The sequence below is a fragment of the Anser anser genome (assembly GCF_964211835.1).
Source record: "Anser anser genome assembly, chromosome: 2".
NCBI classification, from domain to species: Eukaryota; Metazoa; Chordata; class Aves; order Anseriformes; family Anatidae; genus Anser; species Anser anser.
Genome location: NC_139721.1, coordinates 126,532,577 through 126,557,339, shown reverse-complemented (window position 1 = coordinate 126,557,339; position 24,763 = coordinate 126,532,577). Strand labels below are relative to the sequence as shown.

General features: G+C 43.1%; 1 protein-coding gene across 5 annotated transcripts in view; it reads left to right on the top strand.

The window, feature by feature from the left end:
- Positions 1 to 2,479: 2,479 nt before the first annotated feature.
- CREB5 (cAMP responsive element binding protein 5) overlaps positions 2,480 to 24,763 on the top strand; it is a 259,614-nt gene continuing 237,330 nt past the window's right edge. For 3 of the 5 annotated variants that reach the window (XR_014580464.1, XM_083825940.1, XM_083825945.1), the window contains exon 1: positions 20,723 to 24,212. Coding sequence is in view for 2 of the 5 variants with exons in the window: in XM_083825940.1 (XP_083682066.1) it covers positions 24,144 to 24,212 (69 nt within the window). In the remaining 3 variants the exon portion in view is untranslated. The other 2 variants (XM_083825947.1, XM_083825942.1) reach the window with 2 other exon arrangements.

Here is a 24,763-nt window from a genome sequence, read left to right as displayed (position 1 = left end):
CAAGAGTCAAGAATCTCCCCTCAGGACCTGAGACTCATTTCAGGAATCCAGAGTCACTCTGCTCTGCTGTCAGTGAAAACCAGCGCCGCCACGTACCAGAGCATTCGTCACCCCCCTTCCCGTGGCAGACACCCAGAGCACTGCAGCGAGCTACCCGGCTGCTCGAGTGAGTGGCAGGCGTTTGTCCAAATAGGTCTGGGGCACGTAACAGGACTGATCTGACTCAGGCAGTGGTCTTGTTTCACCTTGCTGTCGGAGTCTTTTTGCACCACAGTCTGGACAGGGCAGAAAGACATGCAGAACAGTCAACTCAGGGACTTTAAACACAATTTCTTAAGTTAAAGCACTGTGCACACCCAAAGTCTTATTTAATCACTTATAATCTTCGTACAAGTCACCGAGGGTCTGTAATATCATTCGTAAGAAAGCCACACCAGTAGGTCAGTAACATGAAGCCATGGCTCATACTCCACCTAGCATTTGCTTTGCTTCTACCTGTGTCCAGTTTGCCATAGCATCCTTACTGTATGGGTATCTGAGGGGTTTGGGCCCTGTTACCCTTGACTGGTATCTGAATTCTCCATCGTGGGTTTCATTTTGGTCTCAGAGAGAAACCTGCAGAAGGAACTGCCGTGCCCGCCACAGGAAAAGCCACGGTCATAGGCAGCCCCGCTGTGCGTCTGCGAAACGTGCGGGTACCCAAACTGCGTGACGAAATCCCAACGAGACATGCAGAGCTGCTTCCTGCCCTTAAATCTTTTGTCATGGCCTTAAATAACTCAGTGATTCTTCTGTATGCTAAAAACCTTCCCGTGTGGCAGAAGTAACTGCGAGTTACTTTAGTCGTTAGTTTAGTCATTGTCGTAGTTTATCATTTTGGGACATTCAGAAGGAAGACACTTTGCACGCCTTGGTATGCAGTTTGCAGGGATAATACCCAGCAAAATACTTCTGGGGACAGCATCACTGAGCCTTACCCTAAGCAGGCGAATGAGCTTGAAACCTACTGATAGTCACTGATAGGATCCACTTCTACCTGCTTAAATCCTGCATAAAGTGCCAGTGCTGGGGACAACTATTAGATAGTCTGAGGAGAAGGGTACCACCAGGAATAGTGCCCTGTATTACTGCCATTTGTGAGGTAGCTCCTGCTCGTGACACTGCCTGCTGTATCGCTCTCTCCTGTGTTAACCGAGTGCCAAACCCAGCAGCGCCTGTGCAGATCCCAAGAGCCTGCATTGTAATGCTGAGGTTTCCTCGCTGCTCACCCCAGGCTCAGGAGCTAAAACCCTGCAGGGAAATAAAGTGGGGCCCTGGCACGGAGCAGCAAGCACTCGGCTGATGCCCGCATGTCCCTTTGGGCACAGCATCTCTGTGTGAGGGGAACCTGTGGGCTCGGGACTGCTGCTCTATGAGCCAGGACGAGCTCTGGGCACAAGGAAACCCCAAAAGGAGGTGCTGGGGTAGTAAGGGGATGGAAGGACGGAAGGCATGCTGCCATCCTGGGGGGCAGCGCTGTGGGGCTGGTGGGACACGCGTGGGGCTGGGCACAGGGGGGTGGGAGGGGTGTGTCTCCCCCGTCAGTGCATCCTCTTTTTGGATATTCCTCTATTTCTAGGAAAAAAGAAAAAGAAAAGAAAAGGAAAAAAAAGAAAAAAAGAAAATAAGAAAAAATAAATAAAAAAAGAAAAAAGAAAAAAGAAAAAAGAAAAAAAGAAAAAGAAAGAAGAAAAAAGAAAAAAGAAAGAAGAAAAAAGAAAAAAGTAAAAAGAAAAAAGAAAAGAGAAAAAAGAAACAGGAAAACAGAAAAAAGAAAAAATAAAGAAGAAAGAAAAAAGAAAAGAAAAAAGAAAAAAGAAAAAAGAAAAAAGAGAAAAGAAAAAAGAAAAAAGGAAAAAGGAAAAAGAAAAAAGAGAAAAGAAAAAAGAGAAAAAGAGGAAAGAAAAAAGGAAAAAGGAAAAAGGAAAAAGGAAAAAGAGAAAAAGAGAAAGGAAAAAATAAAAAAGGAAAAATTAAAAAGGGAAAAGAAAAAAGAAAGAGAAAAAAGAAAAAAGAGAAAAGAAAAAAGAAAAAAGAAAAAGAGAAAAAAGAAAAAGGAAAAAGAAAAAAGAAGAAAAAAGAAAAGAAAGAAAAAATAAAAGAAAAAAGAGAAAAAGAAAGAAGAAAAAAGAAAAAAGGAAAAAATTTTTTTAAAAAAGAAGGAAAAGAAAAAAAAGAAGGAAAAGAAAAAAAGAAAAAAGTTGTTACGGGAGCCCCAGACAGACGGCCGGCCGGACAGACGTCCCCGACGGGGGGGGGCAGGGAGGGGGCGTGCCCTCCCTTCCCGATGACTCACCCCGCGGGGGGCGAGGCTTACGCACGCCCCGCCCCCGCCCCGCTCTCCCCGTCCCCCCCCCCCCCCCCCCCGCCCCCCCGCGCCGGCCCGCAATGATTTAGAAGTTCAGGAATCCCACGTGACGTCACGGCGGGTGATGTAATGGTGCTGTAAATAGCACGCATTGTAACCTTCCCTCAGTACAACGTGGTTCCTCCGCCCGCGCCGCCGGTCCCGTCCCCGCCGCGCTGCGCCGCGCCGCGCCGCGCCGGGCGGTAAGTTCCTGCAAACACCGCGCTGCCCCGGGAACCCGCACGGCTCCGCACCGGGGGTCGCTTCTCGCCGCCACCCCCCCCCCCCCCGCCGCCGCACGGGTCGGTGCTCCGGCGGGACGGAGCGCGGAGAGGGGGCGTGCGCGACCCCCGCGGGGCAGGGCAGCGGCGGCGGGGCAGGGGGCGCCCGGCACCTGGGGATGGGAAGGGAGGGGATGGGAAGGGACGGGGCGGCGTGCGGTGGGATGCGGGGGCGTGGGGTAGGGTGAGGTGGCATGGGACGGGGTGAGGTGGGATGGGGTAGGGTGGCATGGGATGGGGTTGGATGGGGTAAGGTGGGATGGGGTAGGCTGGGATGGAGTAGGATGGGATGGGGTAAAAGGGGACGGGGTGGGATGAGTTGGCACGGCATGGGATGGGGTGGCATGGCATGGGATGGGATGGCATGGCGTGGCATGGGATGGGGTGCCATGAGATGTGGTGGCATGGCATGGGGAAGGGGCTGCCCGGCGCTGACAGCTGCCCCCCGCTCCCCTCCGGCTCCCCCAAACTTCTGGGCGACTTTAGCGGCGGGGGGCGCCCCTCGGCCGCCGTGCCCGCGGGGAGATCCCGGTGCCGGCCCTCACGTCACGCTGCGGGCCGGTGCCCCCCGGGGATGCTCGGCTGGGATGCCGCAGGCACCGGGGCGAGGGAGAGCCCTTAGGGGACCCCCTTCCACTGACACCCCCCTCCAGCCCCGCTCGTCGCCCCCCGGCCAGCTCCGCGCCCCCCCGCCTCAGCCCGGGGTCTCTCTGTGCCCCCGGCGAAGTTTTGGGGAGGCTGAGAGCCGCGGGGGTGTGGGGGGAGACCCGCACAACTCTGCCTGCTCCATTATTTGTGTCCCGGCCCCGGGAGCGATCCCTCGGCTGCGGGGCTCAGTCGAAAGGAGGGAGGTCGTGCGAAGGGGTGGGTAGGAATAAAGGGAAAATGTGCATTTCTTTGAAAGCCCAGAGCGATATTAGGAGTTTGCTGAGCGGCCAGCTTAAAAGATTTTCATATTTTGTCGGCGAGAAGCGGCGCTTAGCTCGATGAAATCAAAGCTCGGGAGGAAGGCTGCTAATTGCTGCGAAGCATCTCGCTGGGGCTTTGCCTTGCGACCGTGCAGTTTTCAGAGATCCTCACCCGCTGGCTTGCACCAGACTTTCCCCGTCTGGCCGTTTGGACAACGAGCAGTGCGTCAAGCAACAGCGGTGGAGGGAAACTTTCTTGTAAGGAACTGTCACGCAGAAATAATCCAGAAACCGGGCTGAAAGAAAATTGGGAGTCGGAGGGTGAGAGCCGAAGGCAAAAGCGAAGCGTAATTCGTGGGGGTTTTGCGGGAGGAGGGAAGCTTTCCTAAGAGGATGGTTTATTTTCAGTAGGAAAGTGTACGGTGTTGAAAGCCCCCGCCTGGCATTTCGTGACTTTCATGTGGTGAATGCGGTTGCCGGTATCAAAAGCTGGGAATTCTTCCTAAGAAATGGCTAAAATCCTTATTTGTGACTCCTTAGTCCCAAGGGTAGCTGTGCAGGTCGCAAAGCACCGGGGAGAAGTGTGATTAATGATCAGTGATTAGTGATAAGTGATTAGTGGTTTTATTCAAACTGTTACCTCTGACCAGAAGCACACATCAGAGGATTAACAGGCTCTTTAGATAAATGCTCATTAGTGGAAGGGGGAAAGCAAAGATAATAGGCATGCACACAGGGACAACTTTCTAGGAAAATCATTCCCGTCTCTGGCATAATAAGCTCGATTAGCAGAAAGGCTCTTTAATTTAAAAGTTGCTTTTATCTTGTAAATCAAAGATAGATGCACAAGTTCGCCGCGCTATTATAGCCTAAATTTTCCCATATCCACGGGACGTGGATTATCTCGGTGGCGATATTTTATGAAAAAAACACGCACGCACAAGACGCTTGAATCATTAGGAAACGGAACGCTGCCAAGTGCTGAAGCCCCGCAACCTGAGGCATCCCTCCATCCCTCCGTCCGTCCGTCCGTCCGTCCGTCCCCTCCCCGCAGGGCAGGGCAGGGTCTGCCGGCAGCGAACTAGATGGCGCAGTCCTGCGCTGTGTGTGCACATCCAGCGCTGGGTTATGAACCCAGCAAGTAGCAGCTTGCTAGGTGTCCTTCAACACTTCCAACAAAGTTGATTCTGTGCTGGCTCGGAGGCTAGACAGCGCTGCGAGTTTTTAGTCACATTTTCCATGCCGGTTAATCTGGGGAGTTAAAGGCTACTGGAAAAATTAGCCTCATTTACTCAAAGACCCGGTGAGCCGGAGGAGAGGACGAGAGGGGCAAACACCGCACCCTGGGACCTGACTCTTGACTGTGCTCTTTTCCACCCCTTTAATGAAGCACGGTTCTGATGGCCTTCGTTACTGAAGCCTAAAAGCTCTGGGTAGCTTTTCCCCCAGCTATCACTGGCAAAGGGAGGTGTTTGGAAGTGTGGCTTTTTTTTTTATTTTTTTATTTTTTTTTTTTAAGTCACGAAATAGAAAGAGCAGTTGGTGTGGTGGTTGAACAAAGTGACTTGGACCTGGCTGTACTCTACAGATAATGGTAAGGAGCCTGATTTTATGATAACTAACCAGGGATTTCTTATTCCTCTTTATCACTCATGGACCGTGAAGAGCTGATACCTACTGCTGCCCGAAGACTTTGGGATGTTTTTGCTGCCCTGTTAGCTTAGATGGGATTTATGTTTGTTTGCATCTGTTGAGATCGTCAAAGTCTCAAAACTTTAAATGCACTGAAGCAAGAAGTAGAAATAATTAATTTATGGCAGAAAAAAGAAACTGCTGCCGTCTCCAAGTGTTACTGTTTTAATTGGAGACACTCAAGCTGTCGGTTAATATCAAAAAGTTTCACATTAACCTATAAAAAATGCAATAAGCTCTGTTTGCCGCTCTTGAATATTGAATGGCACTCCTCCAGAAGTTACAACTGCAGGATTTGTAAAACTTTACACATTTAGGACAATCAGAACCCTCTCTCCCTAATCAAAATATCGACTCATCTTTTAGCTTCAATTAATCGAACTCTGCTTCTGCTCATTTAACATAAAGGGGAAGCAAACTGCATATGTAGATAGTAGAAAAGATAGGGGCGAGATTATATTTGCCATTTTATATATATCACCATTTATCAGAACTATTTTCCTAGATAAAGAGTAGTATGTGCTTTTTAATTTGGTGTTTGCTTCCTCACTTTGTGAATCTAAAATACGCTGCAACTGCTTACGTTTATCCTGAGCGCCTCAGGGGAGTAAAAGATTGCTTCTGGGAGAGCTGGAGTTCGTTCTGGAGTTGATAAGGCAGAGGAAATCTCACATTGCCTTTAGAAGGTAATTTTAAGTACTGAAACTTTTACCTTTGTGTGGGCAGAGTCCTCCCTGAGATGAGTAAGTATCGCAATGATTTGAGACTTCGTAACTTGTCTACGTGTAGCCCCCGGTAATAACCTGTTTCTGAGACCGTAATTGAGGCATGAGGATCTTTAATATTAGAGGAGGTCTTGCAAGATTGTTATTGCTTCTAAAACAATTCATTTAATCAAAGATATCCCCTAATCTTTGTCATCCTATTTCTGCTGTTGGTTAACTTTTTGGATTTTCTGGAAACCTGTTGCTTTGAGGACTTATCACTTTCTTTATGTATTATTATCTGTCTTTAGAGCTCAGTTTTAGTTCCAGTGAACATCTCTCTTATAAACCCTTTATTGTGAGAAAAATATTCTGGATAAGATTTTGCAATAAAAGAAGAGCAAAACTGTTACACCTTTAAACATCTTTTCATTATTAAGGACCATATGATTTATTCTTGGAGCAAGACAGTACTTTTTTTTTTTTTTCTCAAGGCCCGCAAATACTGATTTTTCTTGTAACTTGTTACAGGAATACTCTACTCAGTAGACTCAGTTGCTTGAAACATGTATACATGTATAAAGCAACGGGTCTCGCAGTTCTGCTTCATATGTCCAAGTGATTCTTTTGTTTTGGCTTTGGTATCCCGTACTAATCAAATTAATAGGTAGGCATATATAATTAAGAGGGTTTACTCAGCTAAATCTTTCATGTATAAACTCTCTCTGCAGTGAATGCACATGAGTCTTAGTGGAAGTATTTGAAATGTTTTGAGATTCTGTCAGTCGTAGGCACTAATGCCAGGGCCGATCAGATATCTTGGTATGTTGCTGCCACTCTGCAACATCTCCAAACAATTTCTGTTGATTTGCCATCTCCCCTTCTCCATGCTGCATGCTGTTTAACCCCTGAAAGATATTATTTATAGATAAACGATACATTTTGATCTGTAAATTATAATGCTCTATGGCTCTTCAAATACTTCTCTGTTTTTTGGGCTTTCGCATTCTTCTGCCTTGAGAAATGCTTAAAGTTGATCACAAAATTAAAGCAACAGTTTGGATGAAATACTATGAGAACACTTTTTCCTCTTACTAAAACTTACATTACTATGTTAATTTGAAACTTTTACGGTGTAGTGTTCTTTAACACAGACAAAACAATGATCTCAGACAATATCTTACCACGCTGCGTTTGAACACGAGCCATATTACAGGAATAAGTACAGAAATTAGCTTTCGTAGACTTGACACATAAAACTAAAGTGCTGTTATGGAAATACTTTTTTTTGTTATACTCAAAGAAATGATTTAAATTATCTCAGGTATACATAACAAGCAGACATAACATGCATAAAATAATTATGCCAGTGATGCGGTGAGAAGACTTGTTGAAGCAGAAAAGCTGTTGTGCCTTGTTGCATCCAAGGAGCTGTTCTGTTGCTTTGCGCGCTGAGCGTTTGCTCACGTCGTGGCTCCGGTTGAAGGGGCAACCCTGACACTTTTGAAATAATAGTATGCCTACTATTTTACACTCAGGTGTTATTTTACTCTGTAATTAAAAATGTGGAGAGTCAGCATTTTTTTTATTAGCCGCCACATGGGAAATGCAGCTGTTACTTGGCTTTAGAGAGTTTAGGAAGGGTTGGTTGTGCTGCTTTGTACGTTTCTAGATGGTGATATCAAATGCTGTTTTATAAACATGAAGAGATTTTCCAAGGATTTTGCTGAAGGCTGTAGGATTTTCAAAGTAAAACATTGAAAGCTTACTACAATTTCCTTAGCTTAAAAGTTGTTTTGCTTTTGGTTCTTGTTTCCGTCCCCTTTTTTGAGAATTTGTTCCAGAAGTCAGTCCTGCACACAACTTCCAAATAAATGCCTCAAAACATTGCAATTAGCAATGTTTATGTAGGTGTCCTACATTTATAATCGCATCCTTTGAGACAGTTCATGTCACCACCGTGGCAGCATTCCAGGTAAGGGGATGTGGAGGTGTGGGGTGCAGCCCCACTTGGCCAGAGAGCTCCACTCTCTGGGTGATGAAAAGGGCAACGTCTTTAGAAGAAGACGGGAGAACGAGATTTGAATTTAATTGGGGGAAAATACTACAAATCCTGTACTCCCTTTGCCAGAACCAGGAGTCGGTTCCGCTTTTCTTTGGCTCTGAATGTTTTCATTACTCTTACTAGGGTACTGAGACCTCTGGTAATAACTCAGGATCTGGGCATCGTTTGATCTCACCCTCAGCTTTCTACCTGCGTAAACTCTTCAAATAGTTTCTATTGCCTTCTCATCCCTGCAGGATTTTCTCTGAGGGCTTTCTTTGTGTGCCCTCATCCCAGTTTCGTACCTTTCTGAGGGCCCCATCTTTGGGTGCCCCTGCCACTTAATAGCATGATACAGTTTCGGAACTCAATCCCAGTCTCAGTGTACTTCTGTACTTTTAAGTTTTTTTGTTTGTTTGTTTTTTGTTTGTTTGTCCAAGGATGTGCTGAGCTTAAACTTGCTGTCCTTGAGCACGCTCCCTAAATCTAATACAGGAGTTATCAGAGAAGTGTATTTAATTAGGGTGATCTTTTCCTTATTTAGTAGCAGAAATGTTTTTTCCCCTGTTTACTTTGTGGGTTTATGCCTTCAGTTACTCTTTTACTGCATGTAGTGTAGTACAGTGCTGTTCAGAGCCAGCTTTTTTGAGCTGTTTGCAAGAACTCAGGAATTAATTTGCCTAAGGTGAGTAATTAACCTGGACCAGTGGTTCCTAGATTTAACATCTCAGGGCTTTTTCATATGTAAGTAATGTTAGTTAGTATGTAATGCTCAACACAGGGGGCTCTGTAGCACAACAAATGGAATTAGAGATTGGGGTTAGGATGTGTTGTGTGAGCGGCTACAGTAAGCACTAATTTGAGAGGTTATCACATTGCCCTCCATATGTATTTTTTCCTTTATTGTGCTTTAAATGTTTAAGTTCTGGAGTGCTGAGTTGGTACGGCGGTTACCCACAGAATAGCACTTGGTCTAAGCAAGCAACGAAGCCCTCCAAGATACAGATGATGTTATCGTCAGGTCGCTCTGTTGTGCACTGATTCTCCAAACCAATTGCCAGTAACTCAGTGTTGTATGAACTAGTTTACCATTATTCCCTGTCCAAACATACCACTTATTTTACTTTAAACAACAACAACTTATATTTAATAGCAATAGTTAGCTGCTAGGTGAGGAGCTTCAAATTGTGAATAGTAAACCCTACCTCTGCAGGAGCTACTCTGAACTGATCTTAGTCGGTGGGTTTAATCTTGGCCTGCTTCTGGTTTTGGTCAGGTCAGGGAATTAATTTGTCACTAAATATTTTTAGGAGCCCAGCAGGAACTCCAAAGGTGATCTGAGAGTGTGACAGCAAAGGACCTGGAATTATGCTGGTCCAAAAACGAGCACTGCGTGTGTCAGAAATTTGGGCATGAGAATACCTCACTTATAGGAAACTTCTGTTCTTGGAATTGAAGTAGTTTATAACCTGAAGAACTAAAAGCTGAGCAATGGTGTACAGAAAACATAATCAATCACTTTGTTCAGGACTGTCTTTTACTACCTGCTGTTTAACTTAATTCCTGAGTGAATGTTTTAGGAGGAAGAAATATTTTAAAGGTTTTGTGAGAATTTCAACCACCACATCAACTTACTTTTTTTTTTGTGACTAAAAAAAACCTAAAACGCTTTTTTTGCTTGTGAAAATTTGGGGGGGTGGGGGGGTGGTAGTGTTGCACTTTTTTTTGAGGTTGATGAGATCAGAATCTACAACTGTAGAGATTTCCCCAATGGTGTGCAAAATAAGGGGAAAAAATAGATTTTGTAATTAAAAACATGTTAAGGAATTTTCCTTCTTTCCTCACTTCCATATCCTTAAGTGCATCTGTGTAGTGTGTGAAGATTTTTTTTTTTTTTAAACTGGCTGTGTAATGGAAAGGTATTTAAAAAGACAGTGGAGGAAAAAATGAATGATGTAGGTACTAAGCTACTACAACATTTTCTAAAATCTTTTTACTACTTTTTCATTCTTCAGTGCTAATAAAGCAGTGTATGGACTCAAGAATAGAAATAAGTAGAATTTGAGTAATTGCTGGTTTAATGCAAAAAGTGAGAGAAAGCAGTAATTTGATGTGAATCTTTAAAAGACAAGTTCCTCTAAATAACCCGCTATGAAAGTAGAGAAGATCAAAAGAGTATGACTGGGTAAGGAGAATTACATTCTCGTGGATTTTTTAAAAAAAATCATAGTACAGCCTAATTCTCCAGTCACCCTGATACAAATCTGGAGCAACTCTATTGAAATCTGTGGCGTTACAGGCTGGTGTAACACTCATTGAGGAGAAAATTAGATTCACGGGGTCCATTCTGCATGTAGCCTATCAGTCGCGCGCTGTGCAAATCCCATTATTAAAGTGCTAGCCTGACATGTCGTGTTAAGGGTGGCTGTTTCCCCAGGATGAACATGTTTGTAGCTCTCCTTGTCTCGTGGCCACTTTTAAGGGGGCAGGGGGATATTGAGGATACTTATTTTGTGCTCAATTAATATTCCTTCCGTGCGCTCTCCTTCCTCTCATGAGCTTTATGTGTGGGTGCGCAGTCTGCACTCTCCATCATCTATCTGTCTGTGTCTCGTTGGCTGTGACAGTCGCCACTCCAGCCTCAGGCTTGCACAGCGTAGGCGAAAAGCCCATCAAGTTTTTCAGTTAGATGTGGCACTGCCTAATTCTAACACCGATGTGCCTTTTCTCTCTTAATAATGCTGTTGTGAATTGGGAGTGACGCCTTAGATCTCAGTCATGTTTTGTTTGTGAAGTTTTGTGGGATTTTTTCTTTTCCTTTAAAAAAGAGAGAGGTGGAGGGGGAAAGAAAGGGGAAGACAGTGGAGCCCTACAGTTCTAATAATTTTAATAACAAGGCCCAAGCCACTCCAGTGTCCTGAGCAGTCTCTAGGCTGCAAAGGAGAGCAGACAAAGTCTTTCCAAAATTGTGAAAAATCTTGTCACTGCCGGAGCTATTCTGATTTTTTTTTCTTTTAAAGAGCAATCAACAGGAGTTTTAAATAAGAAAAACACTATAAAGAGTAGTAAATAGACAGTGTTCAACCCTCCTGTCCCCCAATCTCTAATTGTGTACATCCAATTACAACTTTCTTAAACTGACCCAGGGTACATGGGGTCAGCTCTGAAACTTTTGAAATTGGTATTGCTCCATGGACTGCACTGAAACTGTGTGGAGTGGGGATATGCTACCCCTGTTCAATAATGGTACACAACAAACAGCGTCTGCGTATACCCTTCGTAGGAGGATATAATAAGAAGTTTCAGGCCTTACAACTGTCTCTGGTGTGGAAAGGTCCACTGGACCCTTAACAATCCAGAGGTTAATTTATTTAAAAAAAAAAAAAAAAAAGAAAGAAACAAAACCACAACTATTATTTCATTGTCAAACATTTTTAAAAAGCACTATTTATGTAGGGCCTATATAAGCACACATTGTTTTATGTTCCTTCTGCTGCTTTGCAGTTGACTAAACCATTATTCTCGGAGCACTGCTGTGCTGAGATCATCAGTGATGATGGTGTGAAAACAAACAAGTTTCATCAGGAGTAGGCACTATATAATTTGACAGAGACATTGTCAGCACCAAAACATCTATATTAATTTCATCTCCAGGCAAACCAAAGTACAAATTGGATGGTTAGTGGGAAAAATTCATCCCTAGGAGGAAGGGGAAGGGGATTGCATCTAATACGGCTGGGTGCTATATCAACTGAAATGAGGACATTTCTCAATCCCCATTGAAGTCAATGGGCATTGAGGGCACTCAGGGACTAGTGGCATTGAGTCCTTTTCCTCCAAAGTTTAGTAAAACTGCTGAGATGCAACTTAATTCCTCATTAATTCAAACTCCTAGCAAGTTCTTGGGAGAAAAGCTCTCTTTGTTGTAGATCGAGACACCCTCCATCTCTTCAAAAGAGAGCTAAAAAAGTATGTGCTCTACTTCTGAAGCCTTCAAGGCATTCTTCAATGTGATGAGTGACAATTAGTGCTGATATTCTGCACGTACCTTAAAGTTGCAAAAATGGTGCTTTGGAGAAAAACATTTCTGGCCTCTTATGTTAAATAAGGACACAGACGCCTATTTTATGCCTTTGAAGGCAATTTTTAACATCATCGAGAATGATACTATATTCCTCAGTGTTAAACAGCTTTGAGAGAAACAAATACGTGTAGTCAAATATGTCAAACAGTGAATAAACATGCATATTCTCCACCACCCCGACCCCCCCATTTTTTTTTCCTTCATCAGTGGAAAAGTATGGGAGGGTCTTTTTAATACAAAGTCAATGAATCTCAGATGAGACAATCAATTTAACAATACCCTAAAATCGGGGTTCCAGATATTTCATTTTACTGCTATACTGTGGCCATACACTTGAACCTCTTACTGGATTACCTAAATTGAGTGAGGCTTGTAGGATAGACAGGGAAACACCTTAAAAACACTGCTCTCTCTGTAGCAGTTAGGGTGTTTTCTTCTGTTTTCTCTCCTGCACTGTCTGATTCTATACATTTTTTTCTTGCCAAAAAGCTGGTATCCCTAAATATAAGGATAGCCTATTTCTAGGCTGTCAGTCTCCCAGTTTTCAGTTCAGTTTTTAGTCCATGCACTGTCAGCCAAATGCTTTTCAGCAGACTGAAAGTTTTTGGGGGCAGAATAAGCTGAGGATAAATATTTAGAACATCATAAATAATGCCAAATTATTTTGTAATAAGGACAATAAGAGATACAATAATGACTGTCTTATGACACAAGTCATGAAAACAGGTTTTTATTTTCAAATTTTTATTTTCTACATTGGCTTCGAATAGCTTAAACGTAGTGAAGATGCCTTGGCAGTGAAGCGTGAGTTTGGCATGCCGTGTACAATGAGGTCCTTGCTGTGTCTTTTTCTTTGAGGAGGCTTTCTTCAGACAGGAGAAGATGCAGCACGAGGAGTGCCACTGAGCCGCATGGCATGGGAGCACGCGCCGTGCAGTGCGTGCTACTGCAGCGGCAGAAGTCACCTTATGCCTTTCCCCACTACTAAAATTGCCAGCTACCCAGGTTCGGGTGTTTTTTGTCTTCAGAGAGCCCTTGCAAAATTTCAAGCGAATTTCTTACTCAGCTCCAGTGCCTAGGAAATACTGCTCTATGGCAGGAAACGTCCACGTCTACATTTACCAAGGCTTTAGTGCCATGTAGCACCTGACATGGGCAGGCATCACATGGGGAATGTGTTTTGTACAATATCGACTGTTTTTAGTCTGACATGGCAGAACTCTAAGACCAAAACCAGGGCTGCAAGCTGGCATGCTGGTTTGTATTGAGAAGCTCTTGCGTGTACAATAAAGGATACACAGCAATACACTGTAGCATATTGCTGGGGGAGAGAAGGGCAAAAGCAACTGCTAAATGCTACGGAAATAACAAAAATATTTGTGAAAGACTTAAATGAAAATGCAACTAACTGTACTTTTTTAGCCTTTTACAACTCCGTGGATAGCATCTTCCTCATATACCCAGTGCCTTCCCAATAGCTATCTCAAAAACATACGTTAAAATAGTGTGATCCTTTTGGTGTCCACAGAAAAATGCTGGTTACTTGTCCATCTGAAGACCAGCTCTGCTTAGAGCAGCCTGTGCTCTTGAGCATGGTGTGTGTAAGATGGCCTCTAATGTGGCAAGGTCCTGAGAGAACCTCTTCTCTCTCGCCAAACCCTGTATTTAGCACGGAGGGGATTTCCTTTCCGTTGTGCAGAAGAGACAGTTGGGCCACACGGTTTCTCTGCTGTCCCATTTCGTCCTGAGTTAAAGCAAGCAGCAGTTGCCAGGGGTAAGGCTGGCGTCCTGCGGTTGGAGAATGAGCAGCAGCTCTGGGGGGAGATGCTCTGCCACGTGCAGGCAGGCCGGGGGCTTTCCTGGAGGAAAAACGTGCTCACCCAAGACTTTCATGAGAAGAAAGTCACTGAAGAACATGGTATGCAGAGGCCTGAAGCTGTTCACAGATCAAGTTCTGTGACTAGCTTCTGCCAAAATGAAAGGGATGGAAAATATTCAAAAAAGTCAGAATACCCAATTTCAACATTTTTTCAAAGTGAGACGCATCTCCTTTGAAAAGGACTTATTTTAAGGAAGACATGAGGCCATAAATCACTCAAAAATAAGTATTTGCTTTGTGCTGCATAATGCCGTTCAGGTTGATGCAAAACAATTTTGTGTTTATCCATCTATCACTATTTGTCTGCTCTCTCAGTTTAGGGGGCTAAGGTTTCTCTAACTTTGCTGTCTACCTGCGCTGCACGTGTGTATGTGTGTGTACAGTATAGTGTTGTGTGTATAAAGGAGGAGCAAGATTCTGGAGAGCTGGGCTGGCTGAGAACTTCAAAACACTGGGTTGAAGCCTTTTGTTGGCAGAAGTGCCAGATCTCCAGAACATTTTCTATAACTTTATCTGATCTGGTTTGATCTGACTGGGTCAGAGACTTTGACTGCCTTCCACGGAGTGCAACAATATCCTCGTCAACTGAGGGAGCTGGAAAAAACTAGTTGGGAGGAGCCAAGATTTTGCATGGCAACTTCATTGAGAATAAAGTTAGCAGAGGCTGTCCTCTGAAAACACTGTCCAAAAAAAAATATCCCATTAAATCTTTGCATAACTGTTAAAGTCAGAAATTGAGGTACATGGGGAAATAATCATTCTTAGTTATGCTACTGCCTTAGGTTTTTAGGGTCTTTTATTTTCATGTCTTATTTGAGGAAATGTCAGTGTCTTAAATGGGAACCTATTATTGTGAATTAGCATCTGGTGGAAGGTCTGGTACAAGGTTAGATTTATTTGAATGTTCTAAATTGGATCAAAAGGGAGCTGAAGGAACAATTAGTGTTTTTTTAGTTACATAATTTTTGTTTGCTGTTGAGTAAATTAGTTTCTCAGTTTTTATCGTGAGACTTACAAGTGTTGTTTTTTTTTGGGGGGGGGGGGAAGATATTCTTACTTAATCCCGTTAAGTGTGGAATTGCATTTCTTGTAGCTTTTCTTAAATCAAGTGCAGTATATAATCTCTGTGTGATGGCTCTTTAACTTGTCTTGTCAAGTGTGCTTTTTGGTGGCTTGATGTTATGTAGAACATTTCCTTCCTGTACTCTAGCATTTCTAACCAAAATCTGAGTATGTTTGAAACCTTAGCTTATTCACACTTCCTAATCATAATCCCCTTGGTTTCCTTGTCAGCACCTTTTTGTGGTATTTCTCTGGACACCTCTATCTAATATCTCCAGAGGTTATTCTACAGAGCAACCTTTGACAAGATCTATTACTTACTACTTACTGCTTTTAACAAGGTGAAAAGAGGTCAACCTCTGTAAAAGGCAGGCATTATTAGAAGACTGCCATAGAGTCTCTCTGTGGCTTGTCCATCTCTTGTGGCAGCACTGTCTGTGAATCAGTTCAGGAGCCTCCTCTTAAAGTGCAAACAAAATACATTTATGACTGGGTATGAGTATACGTAGATAAGGTATGTCCTCGGGAAAGCATTACAAAGCTCTGGGCCCTTTCAAGGTTATAGACTTGAAAGACCGTAGTTCCTCTTTCAAGGTCATAGACTGATAGACCCACTGGAATCTGGGAATTTTGCTGTCATCTTCAAGTGTAACAGGATTTAAGGTTATTAGTTTTTGTGTGATCCATTTAATTGAGACTCATGACCAATGCTAATGACTTTTGCTGCTGGAAAAATTGAATTGGTAATTTGGTTACCTCTCCTCCTAGAACTCAGGATCTTCTAAATTAGAGTTGGTGTTGTCTATTTTTGTAACCATATTAAGATGCAAAGCCTACCTCTTCACGATTTGAAAAAACAGATTGCAAAATCTCACTTTGTCAAAAGAGTAACTGCAAGATCCTTTTGGTTGACATAGAAAATCTTAAAAAAAAATAGAGAAAACATATTTTCCCCCAAATTAATTAAAAAGCTGAGAAATTGTATGGGAGAGCTTAGACAGATCCCAGAAGTATTTAAAATAACACTTAAAATGGCTTGTTGATGAATGAAAAATCTTTCTAGGGTGCCTTGACGTATCTCAGTCTGGGTTTAGTCAATGAAAGATTATGATTTTTTTTTTGTTTGTTTTACAGTTGCATAGTGTAGCTTGCTCCTTCCTGATTTCTGTATATGCAGAACCTACAAAAACTGCTGGTATATCTTTCAGATGCAAACAACTATAGCACATGGAAAACAACACAAAACAAACAAAAACATGAACAAACAAAAACCCTACCTGAAACTTAACAGTAAATCATATGGATTATTCCTCTCACCCCCAAACACTGAAAGCCAGACTAACTTGTTGCTAACATAGCTCTCACTTTCTGTCCAGAGTTGAACAATAAATCACATGCAGCCAGTGACCAAAGTGCTCTGTCTTGGATAGAATTTAAATTTGATTCACCTAATGGGAAGCAATTGCCACATGACTCATGTACGTGTACAGCTGTGGCTGAACCCTTTGCAGAAACTAGGCATGATAACTGTCTTGAGATTATCTAAAGGTGTAGAGGGAGAGTAGGGTGTAAATGTGAAATGTAGATTGCTTGTTTTGTCTTCAAGCAAGAAAGTGAAATGAAAAGAAGCTTTTTCTTGGTATCACACAGAGGTTAAAACATGTACTGTCTAGGCAAAACCATTGTGTGCAAGATGCAGAAGAGGCTTCCTTGGTGTGTTGTGATTCTTCATGTTCTGTTTGTTTCCCATGTCAGCAACATCCCAAAAGTTCATTCAGTAAAAATTTATATGTAGTAGTGTCTTGGCATATTCCCTTTTGCCCAACTCACCCTTTATTTTTCCATTATGCCACAAAGTCCCATTTTTGTTGTTGTTTGTTTGTTTGTTGCTGTTTTCTGTTTTTTTTTTTTTTTTTTTCTTTTTTGATTGCATCATCGCCTTCAGTTCAAACACTTTGTAACTGGACATTCAGTAACTTACCGAGGGAGTTGGCCTTACTCAAACACTGACATTGAAAGCTATCCTGTGGGCTCTCTCTCTGCTCGGATGAGTAAGTGTTTGCAGAATGTTCCTCTGAGGCCGAACCCTAGAGAATGAGATGAAAAGGCTGCATGGTGCTTGGATGCAACAACATGGCAGAGCAGGAGAGGGATAAACAAATCCTTACTAACTGGGAAGATTAGGGACCGGTTTTCTTGTCTGTTTTTGGAGTGAGAAAGATGAAGTCTGTCTACTGAGGACTTAGTGGGAGGAGGTGGAGTATAACCATGGTCGGGCTAAATGGCCATGAGGTGGGATCTGCTTTCCACTCAAAGCCTTATGTTTTTGTGAAGGTCTTTAAAATAAAACATGTAGTCAGCCTCTGCAGGTTGAATCCATCCCTGCTGGAAACTGTTGACCTTTTAGAGTAAACCCAAGTCTTAATACAAGTTTAGTACAACGATCCTAATATTAGGATTTGTACGTTTTAAATTACAGCCGTAAGAGTAAGGTGCTACCAAAACAAAAAGGAATTACTTTCCCCTCTTTACTTTTGTGACTATATGTGATAACATACAGTTGATGAATAACATCTGATTTACATTTTGTCAGAGAAGTTTGTATATGTGCTTCTTTTGTTTTATTTTCCCCCAAACTGTCCACAAAAGCCCTACTGCTCATCTCTGTAAAACCCTGCATTGACTTCAAGGGGAATTCCATGTATAATTGCAGAAAAAAGATGCAGAGCCTATAGTGTGGCCATGTCTTACAGCAAAAAGGGCTATGCTTTCTCTTTCTCTGCACTTCTGCTTTCATGCTTGCTTTTATTCATTTTTTTCCAAATACTAGCACTATTAGAAGTGCTATATGTCACATTCTTGTTGCATTAAAGCTATAAAGAGGATTTGCACAGATTTTGCAGTCTCCCTCAGATGAGACAGAAGAGTGTGCACGACAGGCAAACCATCACTGAAAAACAAATTCCTTTGCTGTACTCTTAGCCAAGTTCTAGAGGGCACCCAGCTCCACATCCAGCCAACAATCTGGAGGCTGAAAAGCCTCTCCTTTGATCCACTGAACTTCTTGTTAAGTGTAGATGGCTGTGAAGCTGTAAATACAGAGAGACCGAGTACTTGGAGTAGTAGGAAAAGGTCAAAGACATTTAGGAAGCCCAATGAATCCTTGTGGGTGTGGTGACTGAGCAGTTAATTCCCTTGACTGTTAAATTTTGTTTGTGCATACTCTGTTTGGGAAAGTACAGCTCAAATTAAATGCATTTTAGATTTTCTGTGAGGTACCTGAGTGAGGGTCAACTTTATGCAGATGAAATTACATCTACAAATCTGTTAGCAGTTGAGAAACTCACAAGTGACCACCTCTTCTCCTCATGTACCTCTGTAGAGATTAAAAATTAAAAAAAAAAAAAAGGCAGTTACATGGCTTTCTGTCCAAACTCGTTGCTTTCATTTTAAGACTCCAAACTTGGAAAGAAGAAATGTGCTTGGCCTAGTGGGGAGCTTTCTTGCCACCATGGATATAGTGTTTTCAAGTGGTGGTTGAAGGTGTGGCCTGTTTGCATCTGCTGGAGTAGCAATGTGGGATCTGCTGGGAGCAGAGGCTCTTTGTCAAGAGTTTGGGCTATGTTACCCCTTCCCACTCATTTGAATCCTGCCGAGGAGACCTGTGAGGTGCACCTGTCCTGTCACGGGTACCCACTGGACAGGGATAAGGCAACTCTCCTGCCCTGCCTTTTCCTGCAAAGGAGCCCTAGCAGTGTTGTCTAACATTCTCCCTTTCCCTTTCCTTTTTTTTTTTTTTTTTAAAGTTTATTTTCTTCCCTCAGAGCATGTTAGCCAAATCCACCTCCCTGTTAGCAAATCATACCAGGCCTATTGGGAAAGGCTTTTGTGACTCCCTTGAAGCAGCGGATGTTCTTGGTACGTGGTCTGCCTGGGCAACCTGCACAAGTAGGGGCATGTGTGTAAGGAATTCCCCCAAGTTTTGGGTCATCAAAATTATGTCTAAACATGGTGTGCTACAGTGTTTCTAACAGGAAATACGAGCTTAGCAGAGCAGAAGGGGTATTTGCAGGTTTCTGGAGGAATATGATGGTGGCAGGAGCTGTCACAGGTAGATTACTATTCCTTCCCAATGATCTGGACACAGTTTGGAGGGTGGCATTTTCCTTCCTGGCAGGCCATGCTAACAAGCACTCTGTGCTCCTAGAGCAGCACTCTGCTTCTGCTGTCTTCTCCTGGCCTCCTTTACTCTGTCTCTTAAAATAAAATAAAAAATCAAAGAAAATCTCCACAAGTGAATTGCAAGAATGGTGAAAGTGTGGAAATGTCTTTTTTCCCAATCTGTGATGCTCTCAGCCCTTCCCACATCTCCAGGTTTGCCATCAGATAGGGTAGGCTCTTTTATCACGAGCAGAATACTCCAAAACAACATCGGCTTTAATTTCAAAGAGAAGGGAAAATGCTAGTTCAGATGAATCTGTAAGTCAGTGGAGGTATTTTGTGTTCAAAAGACAAGCCCTTTTCTGGCTGTAAACACTGTTACACTACTTGATATAGTACTTTTGTTTACGTTATGGTTTTGCCAATTAGTACAAATTTACTTTCAAGATGATGAAATGCTTTTAATTTTTTAACTTTTTTCTTTTTTTTTATAAACCTGTTTGTGGTGTGATGGTGATTTCCTATGGAATAAGTGTCTCTGGGTAGATGATTCTCCTGTGCTGGATGGATAAAAAGTGTTGCAGTAAATTGGTATGGTATTAAACCAGATTGCTGCTGTTTCTGCTGTTGTGCTGGGACTCTGCTCTACGGCACTTGTAAGTTCTGCATTTCCAAAGGCTTGGAAAAATACTCTCACGAAAAAACAAACATGGTGGGTAATGAAGGCTAAAATTGTTTATCCTGATCACATCAATTGGAAAATGATCTTCACTCAGCAACTCTTTTACCAGCAAATTAAGGCACCAGTGAGGGTGTTGGTGCTGGGGACTGGGCTTTGCTGCAACTTCTGGTGGGCTCCTGCTCAGTGCTCTGCCCCTGGCCCGTGAAAATGTTGCTTCTTTCGCTCTGCGGGAGGGCTTTTCTTCTCAGCTACGTGCTTTGTGTAAAGAAATTACTACGCTCAAGCTGTAATTTGTTGCAGCGTGTCCGGTAAAAGCCGAGGTTTGCTGCCTTAAGATGTCATCTTAAGAGCGCAGGCAGCGCGCAGCTTCCCTCGCTTTGCGCGCTGCCTCCCGACATCGCCGCCCCCAGCGATGCTGCTCGCGGGTTCCTTCGGGCGAACCTGGGCTTACAGAGGAGTCCCTCTTGTTCCTTTCGGGCCGCCCAGAAGGGAGGAAAAGCCCAGCGCCCCGCAGCAATCCCCTCTGGTCGGCGCCGCGAGCGGGGCTCCCTGCGCGGCCTCGCCGCCAGAGGCTGCTGCCAGCCCGCGCTGCGGGCACGGCCCCTGCGGGCCCCGTGCTCGTGGGATGCTTCGGGAGAAAAAACAGCAAACGGGACGGGACACGAGCAAACAGCAAAACCCCTAAAGCAAAACACCCTCCGCCCCCCCCCCCCCCCAAAAAAAAAAAACCACACACACACACACAAAAAACACAAAACAAACAAACAAAAAACTAAACAAACAACCAAATCCCCAAGCGCACACCAACCCCCTCCACCCCCCCAAAAAATCCCTCAAATCCTAATCAAAAAAAAAAAAAAAGGGTATTAAAAAACAAAAGAGGTAAAAAGTGTCTTGTGAACAGAGCTCCCGAATTAAGTTTAGGAACTCGGAGCATTCTTCTCCTATGTAATCTTTACATTTTCTGCAGCAATATTTGGTCTGAAGTGAAGTCTTTAATCTGTTGGTTTTGTGCCTGCAAGCCTGCAGAAATAACTCCAGGGACACAAAGTGAAATGTGTATAAATCACTCTGAAGAGCAGGGGAGCTACCCAGAGAATAGAGCGTTTGCGAGATCGAGATTAAAAGGAATTGGATTAACATGTTTCTGCCATGGGGCATTAAAAGCAGTGTAGACATTAATAGCCATCCTAACACCTTTGTGATCGTACATGACTCTTAAAACAAACCAAGCATCATAGGTGTCAGTGATTATTTCATATAGACGTACAAGAGCTCAGGTTTTCCCAGCAGTGCCTTGGAGTTTAATCAGCAAGGTTTAGATCCTCGGCTTATTCTCTCAGCATAGCTGTAAATCATCCCTAAATCTTAAGGAGATGCTCCACGAATTCTGCTGACTATCAGTGTAAGCCTTCATTTCCAACAACATTGATTTATCTAAGTATAGGTTTTGTGCCTTTTAAGAGCATACCATCTGCTTAAACTGTGTTTACTGTATGTAAGAAGTCAGCATTTTACTGTCGAATTATAGAAAAATGATAGCCTGGCTTATTCTTTCAGTGACACCTGTTTAGGAATAATTTGTTAATTGCTACTTTGATGCTGATTCTTCTGCTCTTCAAATGAATAGGTTCGGTTAATATCACATACTAATTTACTGAATAGCTACTCACTCTAATGCAGCAATAATAACTCATAATTACCTGCTACAGTCACTCCAGCCTGCTTGCAGGATCCAGCTCTGGAGGAGAGGGAGGCAGGGGTACGTGGGACAGAGGGGAGGTCATACTCTTCACTGGTGTAAAGCCATGTTATCCATTCACAGCGAGGGACTGTAGTTTGTAAATCCACCACCCACGTGCCCTGTGTTGAAAGCCTTTCTCAGGAGGAGCTCTGGCAAGGTGCAGTCCCAGCATCCTGCAAAGAGGGCTTGCTGGACTCAGCCCACGGCCGCGGTGCTGGTGTTTGCACAACTGCTGTTCTGAAGCATGTAACAGATACGTTTTAGTCTAATTACAGTTTTTACAGCTGGCCCATGCTGAAAATGATTGAAACTTTTTCCTAATGAGATAAGGGTAGTTAATTTTTATTTTTTATGTTTTTGGCTAAATAGTTCTGCGTATTTTATTACTATGTAGAGGTTGAACAGGTATATGTATCTGACATTGTAGCAGACTTCATATATATGTGTGTATGTACTTTTGCTAATGTTTTCTTAGCAAACCTGGAAATCTGTCAACTCTGAATGTGAGACTTCAAAGGGAAGCCAGGCAAGTGAGCGAGAGCTGAAGGTACTGTGCTGGCTGCATACAGCAGTGGTGGTCAGCTGGAGCCCTGCAAGCTCACCTGGTGGAAGGCGTTCACCTATGGACTGCTGCAGGCCACATTTCTGTTTCTGAAAAGCATCTGGTGATTGTAGCGAGTGCTCTTACTGGTGAATATTTAGTTGTGCTACATAGTTTTCTTTGCATAGGATGCAGTACCATATACACTAGTAACAGACGCTGCATAGTGATATCTCCCAGTTTAGTGGAAGACCCTTAAATTAACACATGTAAGAAACTTTATATTCGAACAATGCAGGAGAAAAGATACCATTACTTAATCACTTAACTATAGGAAATATGTTTGCTTACTTACAGGAGTATGTAAACAAATTTGTGTAAGCCTGTATGTTTACATACAGGAGTATGTGGAATGTAGTACGTACAGGAGAGAAACAACTCTGATACTTGTCATTGATTTCCCAGTTGCTAGTAGTTTTATAATGGTAACGCATTTGGCTATGACAAGAGTGACTGGGGCAAAAAAAAAAAATATTTTTTTTTTCAGCTTTCCCCTTCCATTCAAAACATACCTCTGGGAAATGAGAAAGATGCTCCTGCTGTAGAGGGGCAGTGGCCACTACAGAGCATGTGGGTACTGTACTTCATGCACAGTATTCTGGATATTAATGTGAATGGACACCATGCTGCTAAGATCATCTACTTTCATTGAGATAACTATTTACAGGAGTATTATGGCTTTGGCTATCACTAAATCCAGGTGCACAAAAACTGCATTCATGAGCTGTAGTCACTTGGGTGATCTCAGATGTGGGTTTGGGTGGTTGTTTTTTGTTTGTTTATCTGGGGAAGGGTGAGTTGTTGCTCACCAGATGGGTGACCAGGTAGATGCCCATTCCTGGCTCCGGAGTGAACTGCTGGGGTTGCAGTATTCCATCATAGCCATTAGATCCGTTTCGATTTACCATACTCTTTTAATGTGTCTGCTAGGTATTACTAACAGAAGTCCGTGGGCTGCTGGCTTTGTGTCTAGTTTATTCCTGGGCTTTCCTCTTCACGTTTTGCTCTGGCTGCTCCTCTTGCTTTTAGTACTTTAAAGCAGGCATTTCCCAGCCGCCTTTGCCTTTTTTCACTGTCTGTGCTTTGACTTTCAGGCTCACCCCTCTCTGCCTCCGTGCATTGCTGGTGATTAACTGAGTAAAAGCATCGCACTGCTGATGCATATCAAATCTGGAACGATGGTCGAACTCTCTACCCACTTGTGCCTGGGTGTTTCTTGGAGGTTTTGGATTTCCTAGGATTTAGCCTTGAGTCCCCATGTCCAAAGCAGGAAGTCATATTGCTTTTCCATTTTAGCTTACTGGTTTTCAGCCTCCTACTCCACTTTTGTTTAAGAAAAATTGAAACTAGTTATTACAATCCTGAAATGCTTGTTTCTTAACATCTTCAACAATGAGAGCAACACTAAGACTTTGGTCACTTCTCATGTCAGGTTCAATGTGGACATGGCTGGTACTTTTGATGTTTATATTTGGTAGCTGATAGATGCAGTGATGTGACAGACTTATATTTTTTCACCACAGATAAAGATGCTCTCGATATATTTTGGTAGCATTGCTGCAGTTGATGCTAATGGGGTTTGACCTCTTCATTGTGCCTTTCTTTCTTCAGCATTTCTGAATTGGTGTACATCCTCTGATTTTTATTTCTCTCTCTCTCTCTTTTTTTTCTCTTTTTTTTTTTTCTGTTCTTTTTGATAAGGCTGCTGATCTAGTTTTTACTGGTTTCTACAGGTACAATGCCTTTTTGCAGCATTGCTGGATTCATTCATTCTACTAAAGCATGAAAAGCTCTGCATTTTAGTTTGTTTTTACTTGTCTATACCTTATTTTCTAGGTGTTCTTGTCTTTGAAACTTAACCTATGTGTTCAGTCAGAGCACTGGGTGTCCCACAGAACCTATTCATCCTCAGGATATGAGACAAAGGAGTTGTGGTGTTGTGCTGCATTCAGATCCATGTCTTGCTCTGCCCCGGTGCCCAGAGGTGGGTGGTATTTCTCTGAGTCATCTGCTATAAATGCCAAATGATAACATCTTTTGGTTCATGATGTTCTTATTGGCAGCATCGTGCATCACCACTGCTTGGTCACATTTCTCCCGTCTAATATTGCTGCTCATCGTGCTTGTGGTGATCATATTGCAGCAGGCTCCCCGGTTCCAGCTGGAATCTAGCTAACTGTTTGATCCACTGGCATGGCTGTGGATATGGTTGACAGTTTTCTTGTACAGTATTAGAACATGGACAGTCTTTGCTTAAGTTACATGCCATATTTTCTCCTCCTATAGGAAATATTTCTGTCCTCAATCACTGTCTGTACAACTACATGTACTTCCCTCTTGCTGCCTGCCCTGGGATTACCGCAGCATTAGTATATAAAGCAGTTCTGTTTCCCACAGTTGTCCATAGTCTATGCATTTTTTTTTTCTTTCAGTCTTTCCTGATGCTTTCCAGATCCTGCGCACAGGATAAGGGTGCCAGCAATCTCAGTTAGTCTGTCTTTGTTCTACCCCCCTAAATTCTTCAAACGTGTCTCT